Here is a 20247-nt window from a genome sequence, read left to right on the forward strand (position 1 = left end):
TCGGGTGCCGAAATATTGGGAAAAATCGTTTTCCTAAAGATAAAAAACTTCGAAAACTATAGGATACTCACGCTGTAAAATTTTTGAGCCAGTATCCGGTCGAAAAAAAGAAAAGCTCGGAACACTTCACACGTGAAGATTTATTAAATTATAGCTTTGTAGCGGGAGCTAGGTGATTATGCTCGACCGCCACAAAGGGAAGATCTTCCCGCCAGGCTAGGTGTTGCGCCTGGGGAACCGCACGGCTCCGACGGTGTCATGTCGGAGGTTGTATTTATGCTTCCAATCGAAAACGCACTGTCTGCGCGGTCTAGGCTTGTTAGCTGTCCATAGTGAGTCGACCGTTGTGCCATCTGTCCGTAGTGTCCTGGATCACTTGTGTGGCTTGTTATTATTAGTTGCGTTTGGTCGGCTTTTTACATCTGCGCCGTTGTGCATGTGGCGTGGTAGATGTCGCCACATTACTCCTCCCCAAGACCGAAGGTCTGATGAAGTCTTGATGTGCAGTCTGTGCTTCTCGTGTGTGCCATGTTACTCGATGTCCCAGTGAGTCGGGATGCGTAGGTTGAGCTCGTAGTCTGCGGTGAGTCGAGACTGTCGTGAGCGGAATATGACTTGTTGGCACCGGTCCCTACATGGCTGCCACGCCGGTGAGTGCGCGCGTCCAGACGTGGGCTGCAGGGTGCGTCGGCGTCGATGAAGTCGAAGAGAGTTGCGGGTGCCAGAACCAGGAAGCGCGTTGCGTCGGCTGCGATGGTCCTGTAGATGCCCTTGAAGATGAGTGATGGCTTGCTGCTGCGAGTGACTGTTTGCTGCTGACTTGAGACCAATGAGGGTGCGAGGAGTGATGGTGAAGATTGAAGAAGTACGACGTTGGCGATGGCTGCTTCAATCACGTCGGGTGTGATGATGACGAAGGCTGCTTTCAATCACGTCGGTCACCACTGTAGCGGGAGCTAGGTGATTATGCTCGACCGCCACAAAGGGAAGATCTTCCCGCCAGGCTAGGTGTTGCGCCTGGGGAACCGCACGGCTCCGACGGTGTCATGTCGGAGGTTGTATTTATGCTTCCAATCGAAAACGCACTGTCTGCGCGGTCTAGGCTTGTTAGCTGTCCATAGTGAGTCGACCGTTGTGCCATCTGTCCGTAGTGTCCTGGATCACTTGTGTGGCTTGTTATTATTAGTTGCGTTTGGTCGGCTTTTTACATCTGCGCCGTTGTGCATGTGGCGTGGTAGATGTCGCCACAGCTTAAAAAAAACTATTAATCGTTCTTAACTGCTTATTACTTATTTCGTGGAAAAAAGTTGTTAAATTAATAATAGTTTTAAACATACTAATACAATTTTCGTTGGAAAAAAGTTCCTAACATATTTGTTTAGTTTACTAATGCATTTAAGTTATTTTTACGATATTTCGAATTTGTGAACGATTTCAATGAATTAAAATTTCTAATCGAATTAAAATTGCCCGAGTGTTAAAATTTTAAGTGTAAACAGTTAATGATCGTGGCTTAATTAATTAACCTATCTTTGTGCTTCAATTAAATAATTGTATTACGTTAATGCTTAACTTTAAACGCTCATCCCTAACCTTGTGCGCGCTTGCGTGTTGCGTGCAGTGTGGCGGTGGCGATGGTGGCCGTATCAGTCAGTGTCATTTGGTCTGTTGTCAGTGGTTGTCATAAAGAACTATCTTGTCATATCGGTATAATAATACCAATTTATTTTTATTAATTTATTCTTCTATTCGTAGGTAACAATTTGTAGCGAATAAACATGGTACCTACTTCATTATTTTAGGAGTATGGGAGAAATTTTTATTTAATGTGAAGTTTTTGTTGTAAATTAATATTATTGTATTGTATGGTTACACTAAGTTTTATTTCAACATGGAAGTTATTGTTGCAAATGTTGATCACATTAAATTTGATATAGATTATGCTTTGGAAGAACAATATGGGGCTCTTCCGTTACCTTTCCCTGGAATGGACAGTAAGTAACATAAACGTTTTCATAAAAAAATGTTATATATATTGACTACGTGAACTAACAATACAGGAAATTCAAATTCAAAATTCTTTATTCAATTTAGGATGATATACATCACTTATTGACGTCAAAAAAATTACTTAAACCAAGTCTAATGCCGGCTTCCAAAGCGCAGGTGAAGAAGAAGCGGCGCAACAAACTTCACCGCAGCCTTTTCTCCAAGGATGTCAATTAACAAATATAGGTCTTATACATATATTAAAAATTAGGAGGACAAATTTACATCATTATTAAAAATGTCAAAATTTGAATAAATAAATAAAATAAAAGTTGTATTTCCAATAAAATTATTGAAAATTGACACACAAAATATATATATAAATAAAAAGCTAAATGTACAAAACGTACATACACACACACTTCCTCTTCAGGATTCTCCCGGAGGTGACGATCTATATTAGCATTTAGCACTACCTTAAATACACACAGCGCAATCTAGTATTTTTATAATGGAATATAGCTTTTACACTAATCCCATGAGAACAATTGTTTTTTCCAGGTTGAAAAAACAATTATAATAGGGTACCTCCCTATGTCCGTCTTCATATCTTAATTATATATATGCGAAATTTCAAGAAGATTTGTTGAGTAGATAATACCTGAATAGGTTACAAACAAACTTACTTTCGCATTTATAATATAATATTAGTTGATATGTAAGGATCTTTTGTTCGAAAAGAAGTGATTATTAGTAACAAGCCTTGTTAATTAAAAAGGGAACACCCTGTTATTCATACTAAAGTTATTCTATCAGTGGCAAATATTGTAAAGTGCAACAGTGACAAAACATATTTTAGCTTAAAGTATGCTTTAACTTTTTCATGAATAATGGGGATAGTCTGTTAAACATTTATATTTTTCAGCTAAGGTTTAGTGAAGATTGAAGTATTGTAAGTTTTATATTCAACTAGCTGCTCCCCGCGGCTTCACTTCTGTGGGAGTTTTGAGATAAAAAGTACCCTATGTGTTATTCCAGGTTATTTTCTACCCGTGTACCAAATTTCATTACAATCGGTCAAGTAGATAATGTGTAAAGAGGTAATAAACAAATTTACTTTCGCATTTAGTTGGGATTGGGATGGGTACGGAGATATTTATGAATTAGATCTCAAACTGACATAATAGTGCACACTTTTCCAGAATCAACTGCAGCTGTTTGTGAATTCTTCAGCCAGCCAAGTGGTTGCGGCAATGGTCCTCAATGTCCTTACAGACATGTTCGCGGAGACCGCACTGTCGTATGCAAACATTGGTTGCGAGGACTCTGTAAAAAAGGCGACCAATGCGAGTTCCTTCATGAATATGACATGTCGAAAATGCCCGAATGTTATTTCTATGCCAGATTCAATGCTTGTCATAATAAAGAATGTCCATTTTTACACATAGATCCTGAAAGCAAAATAAAAGACTGCCCTTGGTAAGCTTACATTAATTTAAACACATGTTGGATCTTTTGATATATGATATATGTTGCAGTCGAAACTTTTATCCGGTCAAAACCACTTTTGACTGAAGAGATCAAAACTAGTTTTGAGTGAAAATCAGTCAGTAGTGGTTTTGACTGTAAATTTGTAGTTAAAAGTACTTTTGAAGTTAAAAGTACTTTTCCCTTAGTCAAAAACACTATTGACTGCTAGAAAATCAGCCACAATCATTTAACTTGTTAGGATAAAAGAGTATTTATTATGATTTTCTTTTAACAAAAAGAGTTCTTTTTTGCAGATTCACTCATTTATTTTTAAATTTTCCAATTGTTATTGACCTAAAAAAATCTTATGTTTCTTTGCTAAGCCAACCACCTTAAATTTTTAAGAGTTTTGACTGATTGAGTCAGTCAAAACTACTTTTGACCACCCCTTGAGTTAAAAAGTGTAGTGATTTTGTTGGTTAAAATTGTTTTTGCCCGTATAAGAGTTTTGACCTCAATATAATCTATTATTTTTTTACTCATATGTAGTCACGTAAATGAGTCAAAGGGTAGAGCCTTAAGCATGACTAATATGATTATGCTTAAGGCTCTATCCTTTACCTCATTATGTTCTCCGTAGTGTGGATATGAGAAGTATATCGTGTGTGCTGAGTTACATTTATGAAATTGGTAATTATGGCTAGAGCTAGCATGTGAGCTAGAGACATAAAAGAGAAGTGGAGTCACGGAGATGACAATGCTCTGTGGGATGTGTGGCGTCAGCGCGACCGTATGAGTAACTCGCAGATTCGCTCTTCTTCATGTCCTTGACATAGCAAATTAACTCCAGGAGTTTGACCTGCGCTGGTAAGGCCACGTCTTGCGTAGACCGGCAAATTACCTAGAGAACTGACAGAAGGAGCAAACCTAAGAAATGTTGGCTTGATGTCGTCAAAGATGCGCCAATGACCTGATAAGTAATGCTCTGGGCTCCAACGCTTAACGGCTGTGCAAGAAACTGCTCAGATGAGAGATATATAAATTTTAACTTCCTCAGGTATGACAGGGGTTTTTGCCGACATGGTCCCCACTGTCGTCATCGGCATGTCCGGCGTGTCCTGTGCATCAACTACCTCTCTGGGTTTTGTCCGGATGGCCCCAAGTGTAAATACATGCATCCCCGTTTTGAGCTGCCTGCTCCTCCTGAACAGACCAAGGACGCTAAGCGCTTGCCTGTGTGTCACTACTGTTCTGAAGTTGGTCACAAAGCATCCACTTGTAACAAGATACCCGCTGAAGTGAGTTAACAAGTTATCGTTTTTTTTTATAATAGCAGTGATCAGTCTCGACTCTCGGGCGACGTTTAGTGGACTCCATGAGGCCGATAGGTTGAAGCTGCTCCCCAGAGGTTTTAGTTAACTTGCAATGTATGTTAATATGTATGAGTCTTGAAAAAACTCTATTTTGAATTAGATCTTCAACGAATTTTGTACACACATTTAGTTGGGATGACAATGCAATATTATGATAAACATTACCAGATGTTCGTGGCTTCTGACGAGGGGCCTCCTCAACGGTTTATTGCACGGAAATATTGATGATGTCATTTCTTTTTAAAACTTATATGGAATCATGTTCCGAATGTTGTGTCGCTTTAGCTGTTTTTTTGTTCGTCGCGAACTTAGACCTCACGAACACAATATAATTTTGATGAGTTTTACAAAATTGTGAATATTTCAAAATCGACTTGACAGATTTTGTGTTCCCACGCCTTAAAAATTCTATTGACAGATCCAATATACCTTTTAAATTTCATCAAAATCAGACCAATGGTCCGAAAGTTATCGCGTTACAAACTGGCGGCCCACCCGGCTTCGTTCAGGTAAAAACATAATAAGTCATACTGCTAAATCTTCCTCAGGAATCACACTATCTATTGATGAAAATCCGTGCAGTAGTTTTTGAGTAGGCACGAGTATATTGCGAACAGCCGGACAGAAAGACGCGGCAGATGACTTCTGTTTTATAAATGTAAAGATCTTATCAACAAGTCGCATCAAGTCGACATCTAGTGACAAAGTACCTAATCGCATACGAGTAAACACTACTACTGTTAACCAGTGTGCAGGTTCCTTACGGTGTTTTCCTTCACCGGAAGCAAGTAGTGATCGATTAAAATTAGGTACTATACTTACATGAGTCAGATGCACACACATAGATCTCTGTATTGCTTGCTAATGCTCAGAACTAGTGACGCGTTAGCTGCCGGGCCTGACCACAAAGTCGGCCGCTGCGGCGGCGGCGTGGTGTCCGTACCTCGTAGTTAGATCGACTTTTTGCCCCTGTAAGCACGGGTATTTAAGTAAGTTCTGATTTTAATGAAATCGTTAGAGCCGTTTTCGTTATCGCGATTACTAATAGCATGAATTTAAAGTACTTTTCCTTTCAGCAAAGAGAAGCAGCTCAGAGACAAGAAGAGGCGCGTTACCGGGCTCTGGGCTATGTGAAGCCAGTCGGCGAGGGTGAGGACGGTCAGCGGCTGCAAAGGATCATGCACAAGCCTCTGGAAGAAGTCACATGCTTCAAGTGTGGAACCAAGGGACACTATGCTAACAAGTGTCCCAAGGGCCACCTGGCCTTCCTCTCCAGCCAAGCCAACCAGAACAACCAACCTATATTCAAGAAACCCAACTAGTATAAGTATGTGAAGCCAAGTTAGGCTTCATGAGACTACAGTGAAGTGTGAAAATTTAATGTGTCCTGTATTTGTATAGACGTAAGATTTAAATAATAAAATAAGAGCAAACTGGTTTATATATCGCCCTTACCACACTTTGCGCTAGTGTTGCTTTTTGCATATCGATAGTCCACAATCGATAGTCTATCGTTAGTATCGCCACATGTCAAAACTATCTATAGTATTGATACCTAGGGCTTGGGAGTGATGCTATTAAGAATGGCAATACTACATCCTATACTATCGTTACAATTTTTTCCAAAACTAATAAGTGGGGGAATTCATAAAAATTTATGTCACTCATTCTCACAAGAATCCAGAGCCAATAAAAAAACTGTCTCTGTCAAACATAACGAACTTTAACAGACAGAAAAAAGCTGTCAAAAGGCGTTGAGCTCATTAGTCATTGTCAAAAGGTGGTTCAGTTTCTACTAATTCCATAGTCTCGTTTCGATTACGAATTTATGAATGAAATTCCAAAACAAACTAAGAAACAGAATGCTAGGTAACCATTGTCATGAGAGCAAGATGTACGTTAGAAGCTCGCGGTGGGTGCATACATTTTAATCTACAAATAATAGATATGTTATGCATGTCTAACTCTGAAAATGTGTACCTGCGGGTCGAAAATGTGAGCGAAGCGCTTGATTTGTACTAATTTAATTACAATTAAATTCCTACAATAACCGTAAATTTGGTTTTTGGGGAAAAAATATATTCGTTTGGGGAAAATCAACAAATCGAATCTGGTCTCCCTGACTGTGAAACTGACGCATGGAATAGATTGGTAGAAGTACTTACTAGAGATGCAAGGTTGTTATTATATCGAGGTATTGAAATTATCGATAGTTGATAATATTGATGATTTTGGTCGATAATATCGAATTTATTTAAAGTCAAATAAAAAATATGCAGTTCAAAAATTCAAATTCAAATCATTTATTCAGAAATTAGACCTTCACAGGCACTTTTTCTATAGTTATTTCTCACAAGCTACAAACTACTGGCATTTCGGAACGACCACTGCTGAGAAGAAATGCCAAAAGAAACTCATGGGACAGCCATCGCGTAGCTCAACCATAATAGAGGGAACCTCACGACGCCACCACCAGATTGACCATTTGAGTGAGCATGACACACTCGATTCCCATGACTTCATAATTACAATTCTTATTCGTCGAAATAGAAGTATAATTCAGACACTTGAAGATCACAAATCACGTACATGTTTTACAAATAAAATTTAAATGTCACAATATATGAATTATTATAACAAAAATATCCAAGCGGTCAAATAGGCGTTAATTGTGTAATACGCTTTATCCATGAAATTTTTCTTAACATAAGTTTTAAAATTTTTCATTGGCAGATTAATAGCCTCTGCAGGGAGTTTTTGAATAAACTGCATAAACTGCTAAAGCTATATATATATATATATATATATATATATATATATATATATATATATATATATATATATATATATATATATATATATATATATATATATATTTGAATCAACTGATTCAAATAAATTTGACAATTCGAATCATACGATGATTCGTATCATCATAAAATCTTATTCGAATGGTGTTTAGACTGTCATCATTCTAATAGAGTATTACTGTTTGGTTGGTAAATAAAAGCATTGCCGCCTTTTGCTAAGTTGATGAAAACGTTTATGTTAGAGTACTTTATTCAAAAAACTTTAAGCAAAAAGTTTGTGTTCCAACCTAAATTAGTAATACAAAAAATTAAGGGAACCAATAGAGACCCATAAAACAGCGTTGCATATATTCGGGTGCCGAAATATTGGGAAACATCGTTTTCCAAAAGATAAAATACTTCGAAACTATGGGAAAGTAAATAGTCAAAATCAAGTTTATCAGTTTATCACCACAGTTGAACAATAATGCAGAACATAACCTAAAATGGTGTTATGGACCAGTTAACCGCCCTTCAGTTTTCTCAATTTTTATGGTCTAAATTGAAGTCTTAAAGTTTACTCAAAGGCGACAAAGAGCTGCTAAACGCGAAGCTAAATATCAAACATGTGTCGTCGTATATGAAGTAACCCTATAGACGGTTTTTTGTATTTATATTTTTGGTTTTAATAGTTTTTGGGTGGAAGTGTTTGGATTATGTTGAAGAAGTGGTGGTTGAAAATATTATACAGATCCCAATCCCATAGTGCAATGTGATCCCAATAGTGTTCAATAAATATAATAAAGCTTGTATGTTTTACAATGGACTTGAATCATTTAGCAAATTCGTCTTTTATTTAACACTTTGTGTTCTATAGCCTAATCAATAAATCATAAAATCCTTCCTTTTTTCTTTTAAACTTGCACCACGATTGCGAAGAAGTTATTTTAGTCGTAAATCTTCAAAAATATTGAATTCATTTGCGCTTTTTGCCTCCATTGACAACGTTTGTTAACCCTAGTTGTACCAGTAGCGCCATCTGCGCAGAGCTTTGCGTAATATTCCCTATTATATGTGATTAGAGTCCCATCACTAATTTAGAAAGGGGCTTTGGCGCGCGGGACGTAGGTAACCGGTTACCTAGGTACCTATATTTATTTTTCTTCAATCAGTCAGTTTGTTTTGATTTGCAAAGAGTAGGCTACGTAGTATCTACTTACAACACCTAGGTACTAGCAATTTGTTGCTGTTTGTGCATCATACTTTTCTTCAATGGTTTTTGATGCGGAGTCATAGTTATAAAATTACATAAAGTAAAACAAATATTATGAAGTTCTTCCAATGGTGCCCAAACACGATTATAACATAATGGAAGAAACTAAGACAGTAAAGGTTGTTGTGTTGGGAGACATTGGTCGAAGCCCACGTATGCAATACCATGCGTTATCTCTTGCAAACAATGGGTTCAAAGTAATTATTATCAGCTATCTTGAAACGACACCTCCGCGCGAGGTAATAGATCATCCTAGAATTAGTGTAACAAAGTTAAATCCTATAGTTTTTCATAAAGGACCGAAACTGGTTCAATATGTGTTGAAAGCGATTTGGCAAACAATAAGTCTGTTTTTAACTTTGTTTGTGAGTGGCCGCTGTGATTATTTACTATGCCAGAACCCGCCGGCGATCCCCACGCTGCCCGTGTGTCGGTGGTACTGCCTGATTACGAGAACTAAGTTTGTCATTGATTGGCACAACTATGCATATTCTATAATGGCCCTAGCTTTACCCCCAGACCATTTGTTGGTGAAATTATCTAAGTTCATTGAGAGGTACTTTGGCCAAACATCTCAGTACAATCTTTGTGTCACATATGCAATGAAAGCAAATTTATTGAACAACTGGGAAATACAGTAAGTACTTTTGCTTTCCTAATGCAGGTAGTTTTATTCTTTTCTTGTATTTTTTGACATTATTCTTATCTTTTTTTCATAATTTTTTAGAGCAACTGTGCTATATGACAGGCCTCCGAAACTGTTCCATCCTATCACTGTTGACGAGAAGCACAAATTATTTGTAAAGCTCAGCCAGCACTACCCTCAGTTTCGAAGCCTGGGCCGAGAGCATCTAAACTCCGGAGATGGTGTCATTAAGACAGCTGTGACTGAGGTGGGGGGAGGGGGCGCTCAGTTGAGGCCAGACCGGCCAGGTGTGCTCTTCAGCAGCACCAGCTGGACCCCTGATGAGGACTTCAGTGTCTTGATGCAGGCCCTACAAGGTGAGCTTTGTGCTAGTTCTTGAAAAAGTTTGTTTAGCCATTCAGAATCATAAAAAACACCATTAGAGCTGAAAATTACAAAAAGTTGGTGCACTCCATTTTCTCTTTTGAGGCGTAACATGTAAACAAGCTGACAGTACTTGTTGAATTTCAATGAAAATATAGATATTAGTTCAAACCAATACATTCTAAAGTAAAACATGTTTTAACCTTCTGGTTAATATAATATAAATAAATAGTAATGCTAAAAGTCTAATTTAAATTGCTGTAAAAATCATATAATTATATAGATTATTTACATAATGGCTTATAAGAAAAGACATGCCCGTTGTTCATAAAAAAGTTAAAACATACTGCTAAAATTGTTTTGTCACTTGACATTGACAGAAAGAGACAGAACATACTTTAGCTTAAAGTATTCCTTCCTTACCTTTTTTATGAATGACAGAGATAGTCATTAACTTAACTATGACACATTGAAAAAAATAATTGGTTATTTTATTTGCAATTACTCAACTCTACAGTGATATGTATAACAGTCACACTATGCACACAGGACTATTACTTACTATGAAACCTGTGAAAATCACTTGATATTTGTATTGTCTTATATTTGTTTTCAGTATATGAAACAACATACAGTCTCTCAGAGACAACAGAGACAGATAAGCCAAAACTGCCAAAACTATTGTGTGTTATAACAGGCAAAGGTCCTATGAAAGAAAACTACATTAACCAAATATCTAAGAGGAATTGGAAACATGTGACTGTTGTAACTCCTTGGTTAGAAGCATGTGACTATCCCACGATGGTGGCCAGTGCAGACCTGGGCGTCTGCCTCCACACAAGCTCATCGGGGCTGGACCTGCCTATGAAAGTCGTGGACATGTTTGGAGCAGGGTTACCAGTATGTGCTTATGATTTTAGATGGTGGGTGGCCATAATATTTAATTTCCTTTTTAGATATTTATTTGAACAACTGATTTCCAAATATTATTTTGTATTTTTCAAATTTATATTTGAACGATATATGAACACAATGTCTTTGTCAAATAATATAATTAAATATGAATTTTTACAGTACCTATATTACTAGTCTTTATCCCTTAGGTTGTTAGCCCATGTTCTATGGGAATTGAAAAAATCTTGTTCATGTCAGCCGCATCTTCCTGTCCATATTGTAAATGTCCCTTGGTGAACATTTACAATATGGGCATGAAGATTTACAGTTATTTATATATATATGTTATATTTTTTATTTACAGTTTAGATGAATTGGTGAAGAATGAAAAAAATGGATATATCTTCAAAAATAGCCATGAGTTATCAGAGAAATTGATAGAGTGGTTCCAAGACTTTCCAAACAATGAGGTCCAGAATGATAAAGCAGCAAAAATGAAGTCTGAATTAAAAGATTTTCAAAAGTCAAGATGGGAAGATAACTGGAATCTGATTGCAAAGAAGATTTTTGAATCTTGACAAGTTGGGTTTACGAAAAGAAGAATTTTATGTTATTTTAAAATTAAATTGTTTTAACTATTATCAAGAACTAATTTCTTATTAATTACCTAGTAGTAAGCCATTCATAGATCATAACATGAACATCTAGGGTCTGCTTTGTAGTCCTCTTATACTTGATAACTGTCAATAGTTGACACTTGTAGTTTGAGATACTTTCATTGTTGTATTCAAAAACTCTTTATTTAAAAATACAATATGTATTCATGAAAATAGCATCACACATGTTATCACTTATACTAATAGTCTTTCAATTTCTTGCTGTATACTTTGGATTTGAGGTTTTAACTGGCTGCCTTCATTGATAGTAATGGAGCATGAGATAATGGGACGAGAGACTCCACATGCCCGGCCCAGTGCCTGCTTGGATCGCACAAACACATATGGAACATTTTTATCCTCACATAAAATTGGAATGTGTAAAACAATCTCTAAAGGCTCAGCATCAGCAGCCATTATTATAAATTCAGAAAGACCTCTGTTCAGGGTCTTGGTTGCTTCATTGGCGCCTTTTCTCAACTGCTTGTAGTTGGCAGCCTGTTGGACAAGATTCAAGATTTTGGCAGTCAGAGCTGCATCTGCTAATGGATAAGCTTTGGGATTGACGGCTGCTTCGTCAGCCTGAAAGAGTAAAATATTACTTTAACAAAATTAACCTAAAAACAAAACTTAGGTTTGATCACTATTTTACACCGGTGTATATCAATTATTATTTATCAACGTAAGGTATAAGTACATTACACATCATAATATGGGTAATAGACACGTGCTTACCATGGTGCGTTTTTTCCGAGCGTTGAAAAAGTTTCCAACCTCTCGGCGATCGCTCGCTTCACTGAGGAAATTGAATATAAATTGTTGGTTCGGAGTGACAATTACAATACTTAGGTACTTATTTAGACACCAATGTTATGAAATTATTGAAAATTCAATATTTTTTGATGTAGGTTGATGCTAAGTAGTACCCATTCTAAATGAAGACTGCACGTACGCACTGCACAACACACACACGAGCGGTGTCACAGTGGTGTAACGGCTATATTTTCATAGCGCGCTATATGGAATATGTAAAATTTTTATAGCGCGCTTTTTTTGACGCTACGTTATAATGAACGGAATCGCCATTTCCGAAGTCCGCCCGCACGCGTTGTAATGTTACCGACGTTATATATTTATTTCTGCCGTTATTTAATATTCTGATAATAATTTTTAACAACATAACGATTCCTAACTGCTAACGTGTACAGACAATTTTAACATGGTTATGTTAAAATTGTTAAAAAGTTGGGGGGTTAATATAACGTTTTCATAGGGAGTATTACAGCACATTTATCCCGCCAGGGTACAGCACTGTATGTTCGGTACACAAAAGATTTTTCGCCTTTTGTTAAGTCAATTAAACCGCCGTGCCGAAATATTGGGAAAAATCGTATTCCATAACATAAAAAAACTTTGAAAACTATGGAATACACCTCACGCTGTAAAGCTCGGAACACTTCACACGTGAAGACTTATCAAAACATGGACTTCATATAGGTAAGGTCTTCAGTCAAAATCAAGTTTATATCAGTTTATGACTACAGTTGATCAAATAATGCAGAACATAACCTAAAATAGTGTTCTTATTTTCAGGATAATCCACTAAATCCTTCCTTTTTCCTTTAAACTCGCACCACGATTGCGTAGAAGGTATTTTAGGTCGTAAATCTGTTACAATATTGAAAATTGGCTATTTTTGCCTCCATTGGCAATGTTTGTGTACCTTAGTTGTACCAGTAGCGCCATCTGCGCTGAGCTTTGTGTAAGATGCCCTATGTTGCTATTATAATGAACTTTCCTTCATACTTTGCAGGCTCAGGACTGTCTATAATTTTAATATCTTGCGTATTCATGTTATATTTGATCAAAAATATATAGACATTAAAATTATAGGAATCATCCTCAGCCAGAGATTAACAATTGTTCAATTTCTTATAAACAACGAGAGTTCGTAACTAATATTTACACAAAGACAACATTCATAACATACATACATACATACATACATTATTTAAACACTATTTACATTATTTTACACAAACAAAAATCTAGAATCGCGCGCGAAATCTAGCGTCTTTCGCCACCTACGTATATAAAACGGGCAGAGCTAGAGGTCAACTGAATTTTTTAACATAATTTACCCGATGTGACAGCAACAACGTTCCAACGAATATAGTGCGCGAGGAAATAGCGCGCTGTCGCGCGAAGCGAGGCCGCGAGCTGCGGCAGAGCCACGGTAGGTCAACGACCGCGGCTTCGTTATAATATATAGGCGCTATACGTTGCGGGGAAACAGCGCAGCTATACGTTATCAGCTATACGTTATATTAATTACCACTCCGTCCGAATACATCAGTTTGTTTTGTTTGGTTGGTTGTCTATTCTCTAAGGGTTGGGATACTTGGGATAGGCATATTTAAGTTATATAGTATATAACTAAATACCTACGACGGAATAATTAAATACGATGTCGAATGTATTGATAATAAGACACCTGCCCAGGAAACTATCTTTTCAAGATAAAGAACAACTTTTAAAGCACTTCGGCGCGGAAAAGGTGTGGGAGACAAGATCAAAACGAAACTATGTATTCGCTTCTTTCGCTAATCCTAAAAAGGCGAAGAGTTCATTGCTTCGGCTTCACCAACTTGAAATAGCCCGCAGAAGACTAGTAGTGGAGTACTCCTTTGACAAAGAGCCTTTGTCGCAGAAATCGGAAAATGAACAAACTTCGTCTATTACAAAGCATGTGACAGAATTTCTTAGAGTGTTGAACGCTTGGAATCCTTCAGTAGACTTCTACCAGCCTCCACCAGTGCATTTAAAGTACAAATATCCAGATATTGATAGTAATATCATTGTAAATATCGTGTATGCTTTAGCATCTCATAAACCTTTTTACGTACAAACATTGCATTTGATGAATAAAATGTGTTTAGATGTGCCTTTTCAACATAATGAAATGGCACTGCAATGTTTTAAAAACATGTTTAGACCATATTTTTTGGGTCAAAGTCAAAAAGTACCAGAGCCTGCTGTTCAATCTGAAACAGATGAGTCAGAAATATCTAGTGATGAACATGAGAAACAGAACAAGCCAACCCCAATGTCTGCCAAACGCCTACACACACTTCCAAAGACTCGGAAAAGGCCGGCAGCCATTTTATCTACAGTATCTTTACCAAAAATTCAGAAAGTTCCTATAAACCAGGAAGAAGTGTTTGAAACTGTAGCACCACTTCGAGAAACTAAAAAAATATCTGTGGTTGTAGCTCAAGATGCCTTGCAAAAGGCTCAGGAAGAGCCAAAAGTTGTGGGAGAATTAGGAAAGTTTGAGAAACAAGAGCAACCAGAGGTTGTTGTAGAGACACCTGCTGAAACAGAGCAGCCTACTATAACAAGGAAAGAATTATTGAAAAATAGAATATCCTTTAGAGATATGAAGATTCTGCCAGTTTTTAAGAAGTATCATCCTGGGCAACCCTCTATGAGATTATATATTAAGAATCTAGCTAAAACTGTTACTGAATTAGATGTTAAGAGGATATACAAACATTACATTGAACATGTCACAGAGGATGACGTAGGGTTTGATGTGCGAGTAATGCAGGAAGGCAAGATGAAAGGGCAGGCATTTGTTACCTTTCCATCTGTAGAAATAGCAGAGACGGCTTTACATGAGACTAATGGTTACATGTTGAAGGAAAGACCTATGGTTGTGCAGTTTGCACGAGCTGCTAATAAAAAAACTATTGAGTAATTTTCTGACTGTCATTTCAGCACTTTGTTTTTATCTTTTAAAGTCGTCGCTTGTCACTGTCTGTCCCTATGTACCTACACTTAAATCTTTGAAACTACTCAACAGATTTTGATGCTGGATTTTTCAACGCCTCATACATGGGAACACCAGACACAAACATGTTAATACATGCTTACACATGGGTTAATGGATAGTGTGATTCCTGAGGAAGGTTTAGGTGTAAGTACAAATTTATTATGGTTTTGCTTCAGTGAAGCCAGGATGGGATGTGCCACTTGTCCAAACTAATATTAAAAATGTGAAGGTTGTAATATTTATGATGGAAATAAGCAACATATAAAGCTAGTATTGCCATCCCCAAAGGAAAAATTCAAAGATTTGTTTACCTTTTCAGTCATGATCATAATAGATTTTTAAGCTAGTCTTATCTTGTTCAGTTAATGCAAAGTTTTGTAAAGTGTGATAGTGACAAAACATACTTTGCCGCTTTATCTTTTTTATAAATAACAGGTTATTTTTTCCGAATTAAAGGTAGGATTATTCTGTATAATTTGTGTCCTTCTCCATACTTCAAACTGCATGTATGAAAAAAATCAAGAAGATTGTTGAGTATATAGGGCATGAAGAGGTAAAAAACTTACTTTGTTTTTATAATAATCGTTGGGATATTGGGGGTCTTTCCTTTGGACGCCGATATAAAAAAGACCTGAAGAGTTACTCACCCTGGAGAAAGTCACATAAAGTAGCAATGAGTGGTATACGCAGGATAAGTACAATTTTACCAGCACCACTTAGAATCTCTGCTTCAATAAAAAAATTATACTTCAACAGGAAATGCTCATCAGACTGAAAATTATATTTCCTATAGTTTAGCTGGACCATCATGGTTATCCATCTGGCATGCCGGTTGCCCAGGGTCAATAGCTATATAACAAAAAGTTTCATTTGAATCCGTCCAGTACTTTCGGAAATAAGCGTGATCTTACATACAAACAAAAAATTAAAACATTTTTTTTTTGCTTTCTATTATAAGTGTCCCTCTATCCATTCCAGTCAAATATACTAAATGTACAAACAAAATATTTTTACTGTTTTATTGTTATAGATTACAGCTTTGTTATATTTGCATCATTTCAATAGAATAAGACAACTTTTCCTCAGGTTCGTCAGTTAAGCTTCCAGAGACTATCTTGAGTAAGACTGGCAGTAACTCGTCTACAGCCACCAGCTTGTCTGTAAGCTGCTGGCATACACTCATCATATTCTCCAATACCTTCGCAACTTTTTCATCTTTTGTCATCAAAAACTGTTGGTAGAATGCATCCATGAAAAGGTTACACCAATCAAATAATTTGCTCTCAAATGCTCCATCCAAGTGTTCATCTGAATTTACTAATAAGTAAGTGATGTAGCTCATAAGTAATAGTGTATTATTTAATGACAATCCCTCTCGCAGGTAAGGAATGAGTAGAGCATCACTAAAATCTACTTTTAATATCTGATTCATGAAAATCTTTGGCTGCTCCAATGTGGTGAAAAATTTGGCACACTCTTCCTCATCTGACACATTTAGATCTCCAGGGTTAATCTGCTTTACAGCATAATTGAGTAGCATAACTAAAACAGATTCGGGAATGTCCTTTAAAGACTTCAAAAGTGAAAGTATATTATTGACTTTATAATTTTCTTCCAGTAATTTGGGAATCACAATTGAACAGATAGCCCTCTCTGCTATTCCTGGATGTAAGAATTCTTTTATTTCTTTGCAGGTCTGAATATTTGGTATGGACGAGCCCCACTCAGCAATCTTCATTTGTTCACCTCTGGTTACTTCATGGGACCCTAACAGGTTTGCCAAGTTTCTTTTTGTTTCCAGAACATAAGGCAACATACCAATATGGTTTGAAGCTTCCTGAATGATATGTCCATTCATGCAGAATAGTTTTGCACCCTCAGAGTACATCTTCATGGGATATCTGCAGGAACCAATGCCGAGCACAGTGTTGTATACAACCATGACAGCTCCGTCTTGCTCAGAGTTATTGCCAAATAGGATCACATGATTCTTGCCCATCCAAGCAAGCGAGACTGCTCTTAAAGTTGACACCCATGGGACAGCTCCAACAATCTTCCAACATTTCTTCATCAAATCGTAAACTACCAATTTTGAATCTGACCCTGAAAATAATTTATCGATTAACTAATATAATGGGAAAGTAAGTTTGTTACCTCTTCATACTCTATCACTGAACCAATCTTCTTGAAGATTTGCATACATGTAGTTTGAAGTATGGATGGTGTAGGATATAGGGTACCTTTCATAAAATAAATATAACTGTTCCCGTGGAAAAAAACGAAGCCCAATATTGAATGCACTATCGACAGTATCAATTGTTGTTACAATACCGTTTATTGCCTATACTATTGACAGTAATTTCTATATTGAGCTTGAATACTATCGATAGTATTGTTGATACTATTGACAGTATCAATAGGCATATACATATTATGGATGATTCCCGAGGTCAACTATTGATAGTTCGACAATAAAATAGATTTATTTCATTAATTCTTGATTAGGAGGTCAGATTCTAAACAGAATAGTATCATATAGTATAAAACAAAGTCACTTTCCTCAGTCTGTCTGTCTCTAGGCATGCTTAGATCAAAACTATGCAGCTGATTTTGATGCAGGTTTATATAATGGAAATGGTGTGAATCCTGAGGAAGGTTTCCAACAGAGGGAAGCTGGAACAGGCCACTAGTAAACTATAATTTTATTAATCATGTTAACTTACATAAGAAAAACACAGAAGGCTTTTCTGAAGTGCTGACTAATCCTCCAACTACATAAACATCTTCCGTTCTTTTTACTTTCACCCTGCTGAGTTTTGATTTGTCCAGATCTCCAAGTTCATCTCTGATGGGACAGTTGATAATCTCATAACTATCAGTTCCCTCTTTCACCACATAACACACATGATCTGCTTTACCCAGAGTATAACACCCTGCATCTATAACTTCTTCATTGTCTTTAATTAAGGGTTTGCATTCATAAGTCTTACGATTTTCTATGGCATATGGTAATGATGCACAGTTGCCATTGCAGAATATTAGAAGAGGTGACTGTGAGTTTCTTGTTATTATCTTTAAGATATCCAGTGAAAACTGTAAAATATAAATTATTTCTAGATTAGTTATTGAGATATTACTACTATGGGGACATTTATATAAGTAAATTAGTGGCCCGTCCCAGCTTCACTCAGGTAAAAACATAATAAATTATACATTGAAACCTTCATCAGAAATCACACTATACCTAGAGATGGTATTAAAAAACCCGCACCAATATCTGTTTCGTAGTTTCAAAGATTTAAGCATGCAAAGGGACAGACATTGGGAAACGACTTTGTTTTATATTAGGACTTTGTTTTATACAGGTAGTGAAAATAGATTGTTTTGTTTCAATCATAGTGCTATACCTTAAACTTCTTAATTTTATCCAAATTTTCAGTATTTTCTTTCCACATCTTTATAATATTTTTGTTGAAGACCCCAACATAATTATCTTGTTCAAAATCGTAAACCACTGGAGCTGTGATATGATCCTTTGAAGTCCATCCGCCTACTTGTTTTTGATCTGAAAGCTGAAATAAAATCATTTACATGTTTTACTGGAGTAAAGATCGAATTTGCGAAATTGTTCAGAAAAAGTAGTAGGTAGATACTCACCCTATATTTATTTACAACATTTCGCCCCAACGTAACAATAACATACTCTGTTTCTTTATCTAAAGACACTCCAAGAAAACTTTTTTGGTCTATTATAGGGCACAATACATAATAATTATGTAATTTAGCCATTATAACTAACGTAAACTTTACTCAATATTTCATAAAATAGGTACCTAGGTACTTGTAATAAAGGTACTTAAATTCAAAACGTGCTCGGGCTAGATTTTATGTACCTACATTCACTCACTGACACTCACACTCAGTTCACTTACGATACGGCCCCGTTACCTAGGTAAAATACGTTTGGTTTCCGAACGGTTTCCGATGACGTTTTTAGATTCTAACTATATTAATTACCTACTTACCAAAAACATAAGTTACCTAATAGAACATATTTTGAATGCGAACAACAGTAGCTGTACATACATTTTAATAATATAATAATAGCAACATATCGATAAAATCTAATTTTGAGCCCTTATATGCTGGCAATTTTCTAATCTGAAACCGAACTTAACTTCCGTACGTGTGTGGCGGCCGAGCCAAAATGTAAGTAAGCGCCTTGGCTGGGTGGATTGTTGTTTCTAATTATTCCCATTTATTTGCGGCCGCGCATAGTTTTACGAATTAAGATTACTGATTAGGTTTTCAGATACGGTAACCTAATCAGTAATCCGAATACGGAAACCTAAATGTCTTTTTTCATATAAAATGTCCACACGGACACCACCGATTCATCTTTTTCCAAACGGAAAAAACCTAACGCTCGGTATGGGTTGGGAGTTGGGAAGGTTACCCGAGTCAGAACGGACAAAAATACCTAGTATAGAACGAAGAGCGCTCGCTTAGGTACCTACCTACATTTTAGCTCGGCCGCCGCACATTGTAATATGTTGCCAGCACACTATGATTCAATATTCGATTACATATTGGTATCGTATATAAAGAATTTAAATCGAAAATATAATGTATAACTAAAAGTCTAAAAGTTGTTAAAATGAACTTTTAAAAAATAGCTATTGAACCTAAAAAATCCCTAAATCTAGCGACGAAATTGTGGCTACATGTTTGGATACTTTTGGTTCCAAATACAAAACCGAACGTGTGTGCTCGTACCTCTGTAGCATAAAGGCCATCATGCTGGACCAATAGGGAGTATTACTGCACATTACCGCCAGAGTACAACACTGTATGTTAGGTACACAAAAGCTTTGCCTCCTTTTGCTACGTCGATTAAAACGTTTATTTTATAGTACTTTATTAATCCTTTCATTATGTGAGCATTCGTTTGTAAAATTA

At 36.6% G+C, this 20247-nt stretch overlaps 5 protein-coding genes across 6 annotated transcripts; 3 read left to right on the plus strand and 2 right to left on the minus strand.

The window, feature by feature from the left end:
* Nucleotides 1-1680: 1680 nt before the first annotated feature.
* Clp (Clipper) lies at nucleotides 1681-6265 on the plus strand. Its single transcript, XM_053750370.2, has 4 exons — nucleotides 1681-1994; nucleotides 3192-3468; nucleotides 4517-4757; nucleotides 5909-6265. Exons 1-4 carry the CDS (start codon nucleotides 1892-1894, stop codon nucleotides 6152-6154), a joined length of 867 nt encoding a protein of 288 aa, XP_053606345.1. The 5' UTR covers nucleotides 1681-1891; the 3' UTR covers nucleotides 6155-6265.
* Nucleotides 6266-8666: 2401 nt separating this feature from the next.
* On the plus strand, nucleotides 8667-11445 carry Alg1 (ALG1, chitobiosyldiphosphodolichol beta-mannosyltransferase). The gene is made up of 4 exons (XM_053750666.2): nucleotides 8667-9531; nucleotides 9622-9896; nucleotides 10520-10826; nucleotides 11162-11445. Exons 1-4 carry the CDS (start codon nucleotides 8963-8965, stop codon nucleotides 11373-11375), a joined length of 1365 nt encoding a protein of 454 aa, XP_053606641.1. The 5' UTR covers nucleotides 8667-8962; the 3' UTR covers nucleotides 11376-11445.
* A 149-nt stretch (nucleotides 11446-11594) lies between these two features.
* hoip (hoi-polloi) lies at nucleotides 11595-12330 on the minus strand. The gene is made up of 2 exons (XM_053750667.2): nucleotides 12189-12330; nucleotides 11595-12035 (listed from the first exon to the last, which is right to left on the minus strand). Exons 1-2 carry the CDS (start codon nucleotides 12189-12191, stop codon nucleotides 11649-11651), a joined length of 390 nt encoding a protein of 129 aa, XP_053606642.1. The 5' UTR covers nucleotides 12192-12330; the 3' UTR covers nucleotides 11595-11648.
* Nucleotides 12331-13686: 1356 nt separating this feature from the next.
* On the plus strand, nucleotides 13687-15214 carry LOC128673022 (RNA-binding region-containing protein 3-like). The gene has a single exon (XM_053750604.2). It carries the CDS (start codon nucleotides 13921-13923, stop codon nucleotides 15211-15213), a length of 1293 nt encoding a protein of 430 aa, XP_053606579.1. The 5' UTR covers nucleotides 13687-13920; the 3' UTR covers nucleotide 15214.
* A 1079-nt stretch (nucleotides 15215-16293) lies between these two features.
* LOC128673021 (uncharacterized protein) lies at nucleotides 16294-19222 on the minus strand. Of its 2 annotated transcripts, none has more exons than XM_053750602.1 (4): nucleotides 18946-19222; nucleotides 18696-18860; nucleotides 18012-18381; nucleotides 16294-17391 (listed from the first exon to the last, which is right to left on the minus strand). In XM_053750602.1, the coding sequence occupies exons 1-4, from the start codon at nucleotides 19075-19077 to the stop codon at nucleotides 16331-16333; spliced, it is 1728 nt and encodes a 575-aa protein (XP_053606577.1). In that variant the 5' UTR covers nucleotides 19078-19222; the 3' UTR covers nucleotides 16294-16330. The 2 variants fall into 2 exon arrangements, with proteins under 2 accessions (XP_053606577.1, XP_053606578.1); XM_053750603.2 differs by having other exon boundaries at nucleotides 19122-19214.
* Between the last annotated feature and the right edge of the window lie 1025 nt (nucleotides 19223-20247).

Source organism: Plodia interpunctella, chromosome 10 (assembly GCF_027563975.2).
Source record: "Plodia interpunctella isolate USDA-ARS_2022_Savannah chromosome 10, ilPloInte3.2, whole genome shotgun sequence".
In the NCBI taxonomy this organism is placed as follows: domain Eukaryota; kingdom Metazoa; phylum Arthropoda; class Insecta; order Lepidoptera; family Pyralidae; genus Plodia; species Plodia interpunctella.

Coding starts and splice junctions, on each gene's coding strand:
- Clp (XM_053750370.2), top strand. CDS start 1,892: ATGGAAGTTATTGTTGCAAATGTTGATCACATTAAATTTGATATAGAT. Junction 1,995..3,191: donor ACCTTTCCCTGGAATGGACA/GTAAGTAACATA, acceptor ACACTTTTCCAG/AATCAACTGCAGCTGTTTGT. Junction 4,758..5,908: donor GTAACAAGATACCCGCTGAA/GTGAGTTAACAA, acceptor TTTTCCTTTCAG/CAAAGAGAAGCAGCTCAGAG.
- Alg1 (XM_053750666.2), top strand. CDS start 8,963: ATGGTGCCCAAACACGATTATAACATAATGGAAGAAACTAAGACAGTA. Junction 9,897..10,519: donor CTTGATGCAGGCCCTACAAG/GTGAGCTTTGTG, acceptor ATTTGTTTTCAG/TATATGAAACAACATACAGT. Junction 10,827..11,161: donor TGTGCTTATGATTTTAGATG/GTGGGTGGCCAT, acceptor TTTTATTTACAG/TTTAGATGAATTGGTGAAGA.
- LOC128673022 (XM_053750604.2), top strand. CDS start 13,921: ATGTCGAATGTATTGATAATAAGACACCTGCCCAGGAAACTATCTTTT.
- LOC128673021 (XM_053750602.1), bottom strand. CDS start 19,077: ATGGCTAAATTACATAATTATTATGTATTGTGCCCTATAATAGACCAA. Junction 18,861..18,945: donor ATGTTGTAAATAAATATAGG/GTGAGTATCTAC, acceptor ATTTTATTTCAG/CTTTCAGATCAAAAACAAGT. Junction 18,382..18,695: donor ATAAAATTAAGAAGTTTAAG/GTATAGCACTAT, acceptor TATATTTTACAG/TTTTCACTGGATATCTTAAA.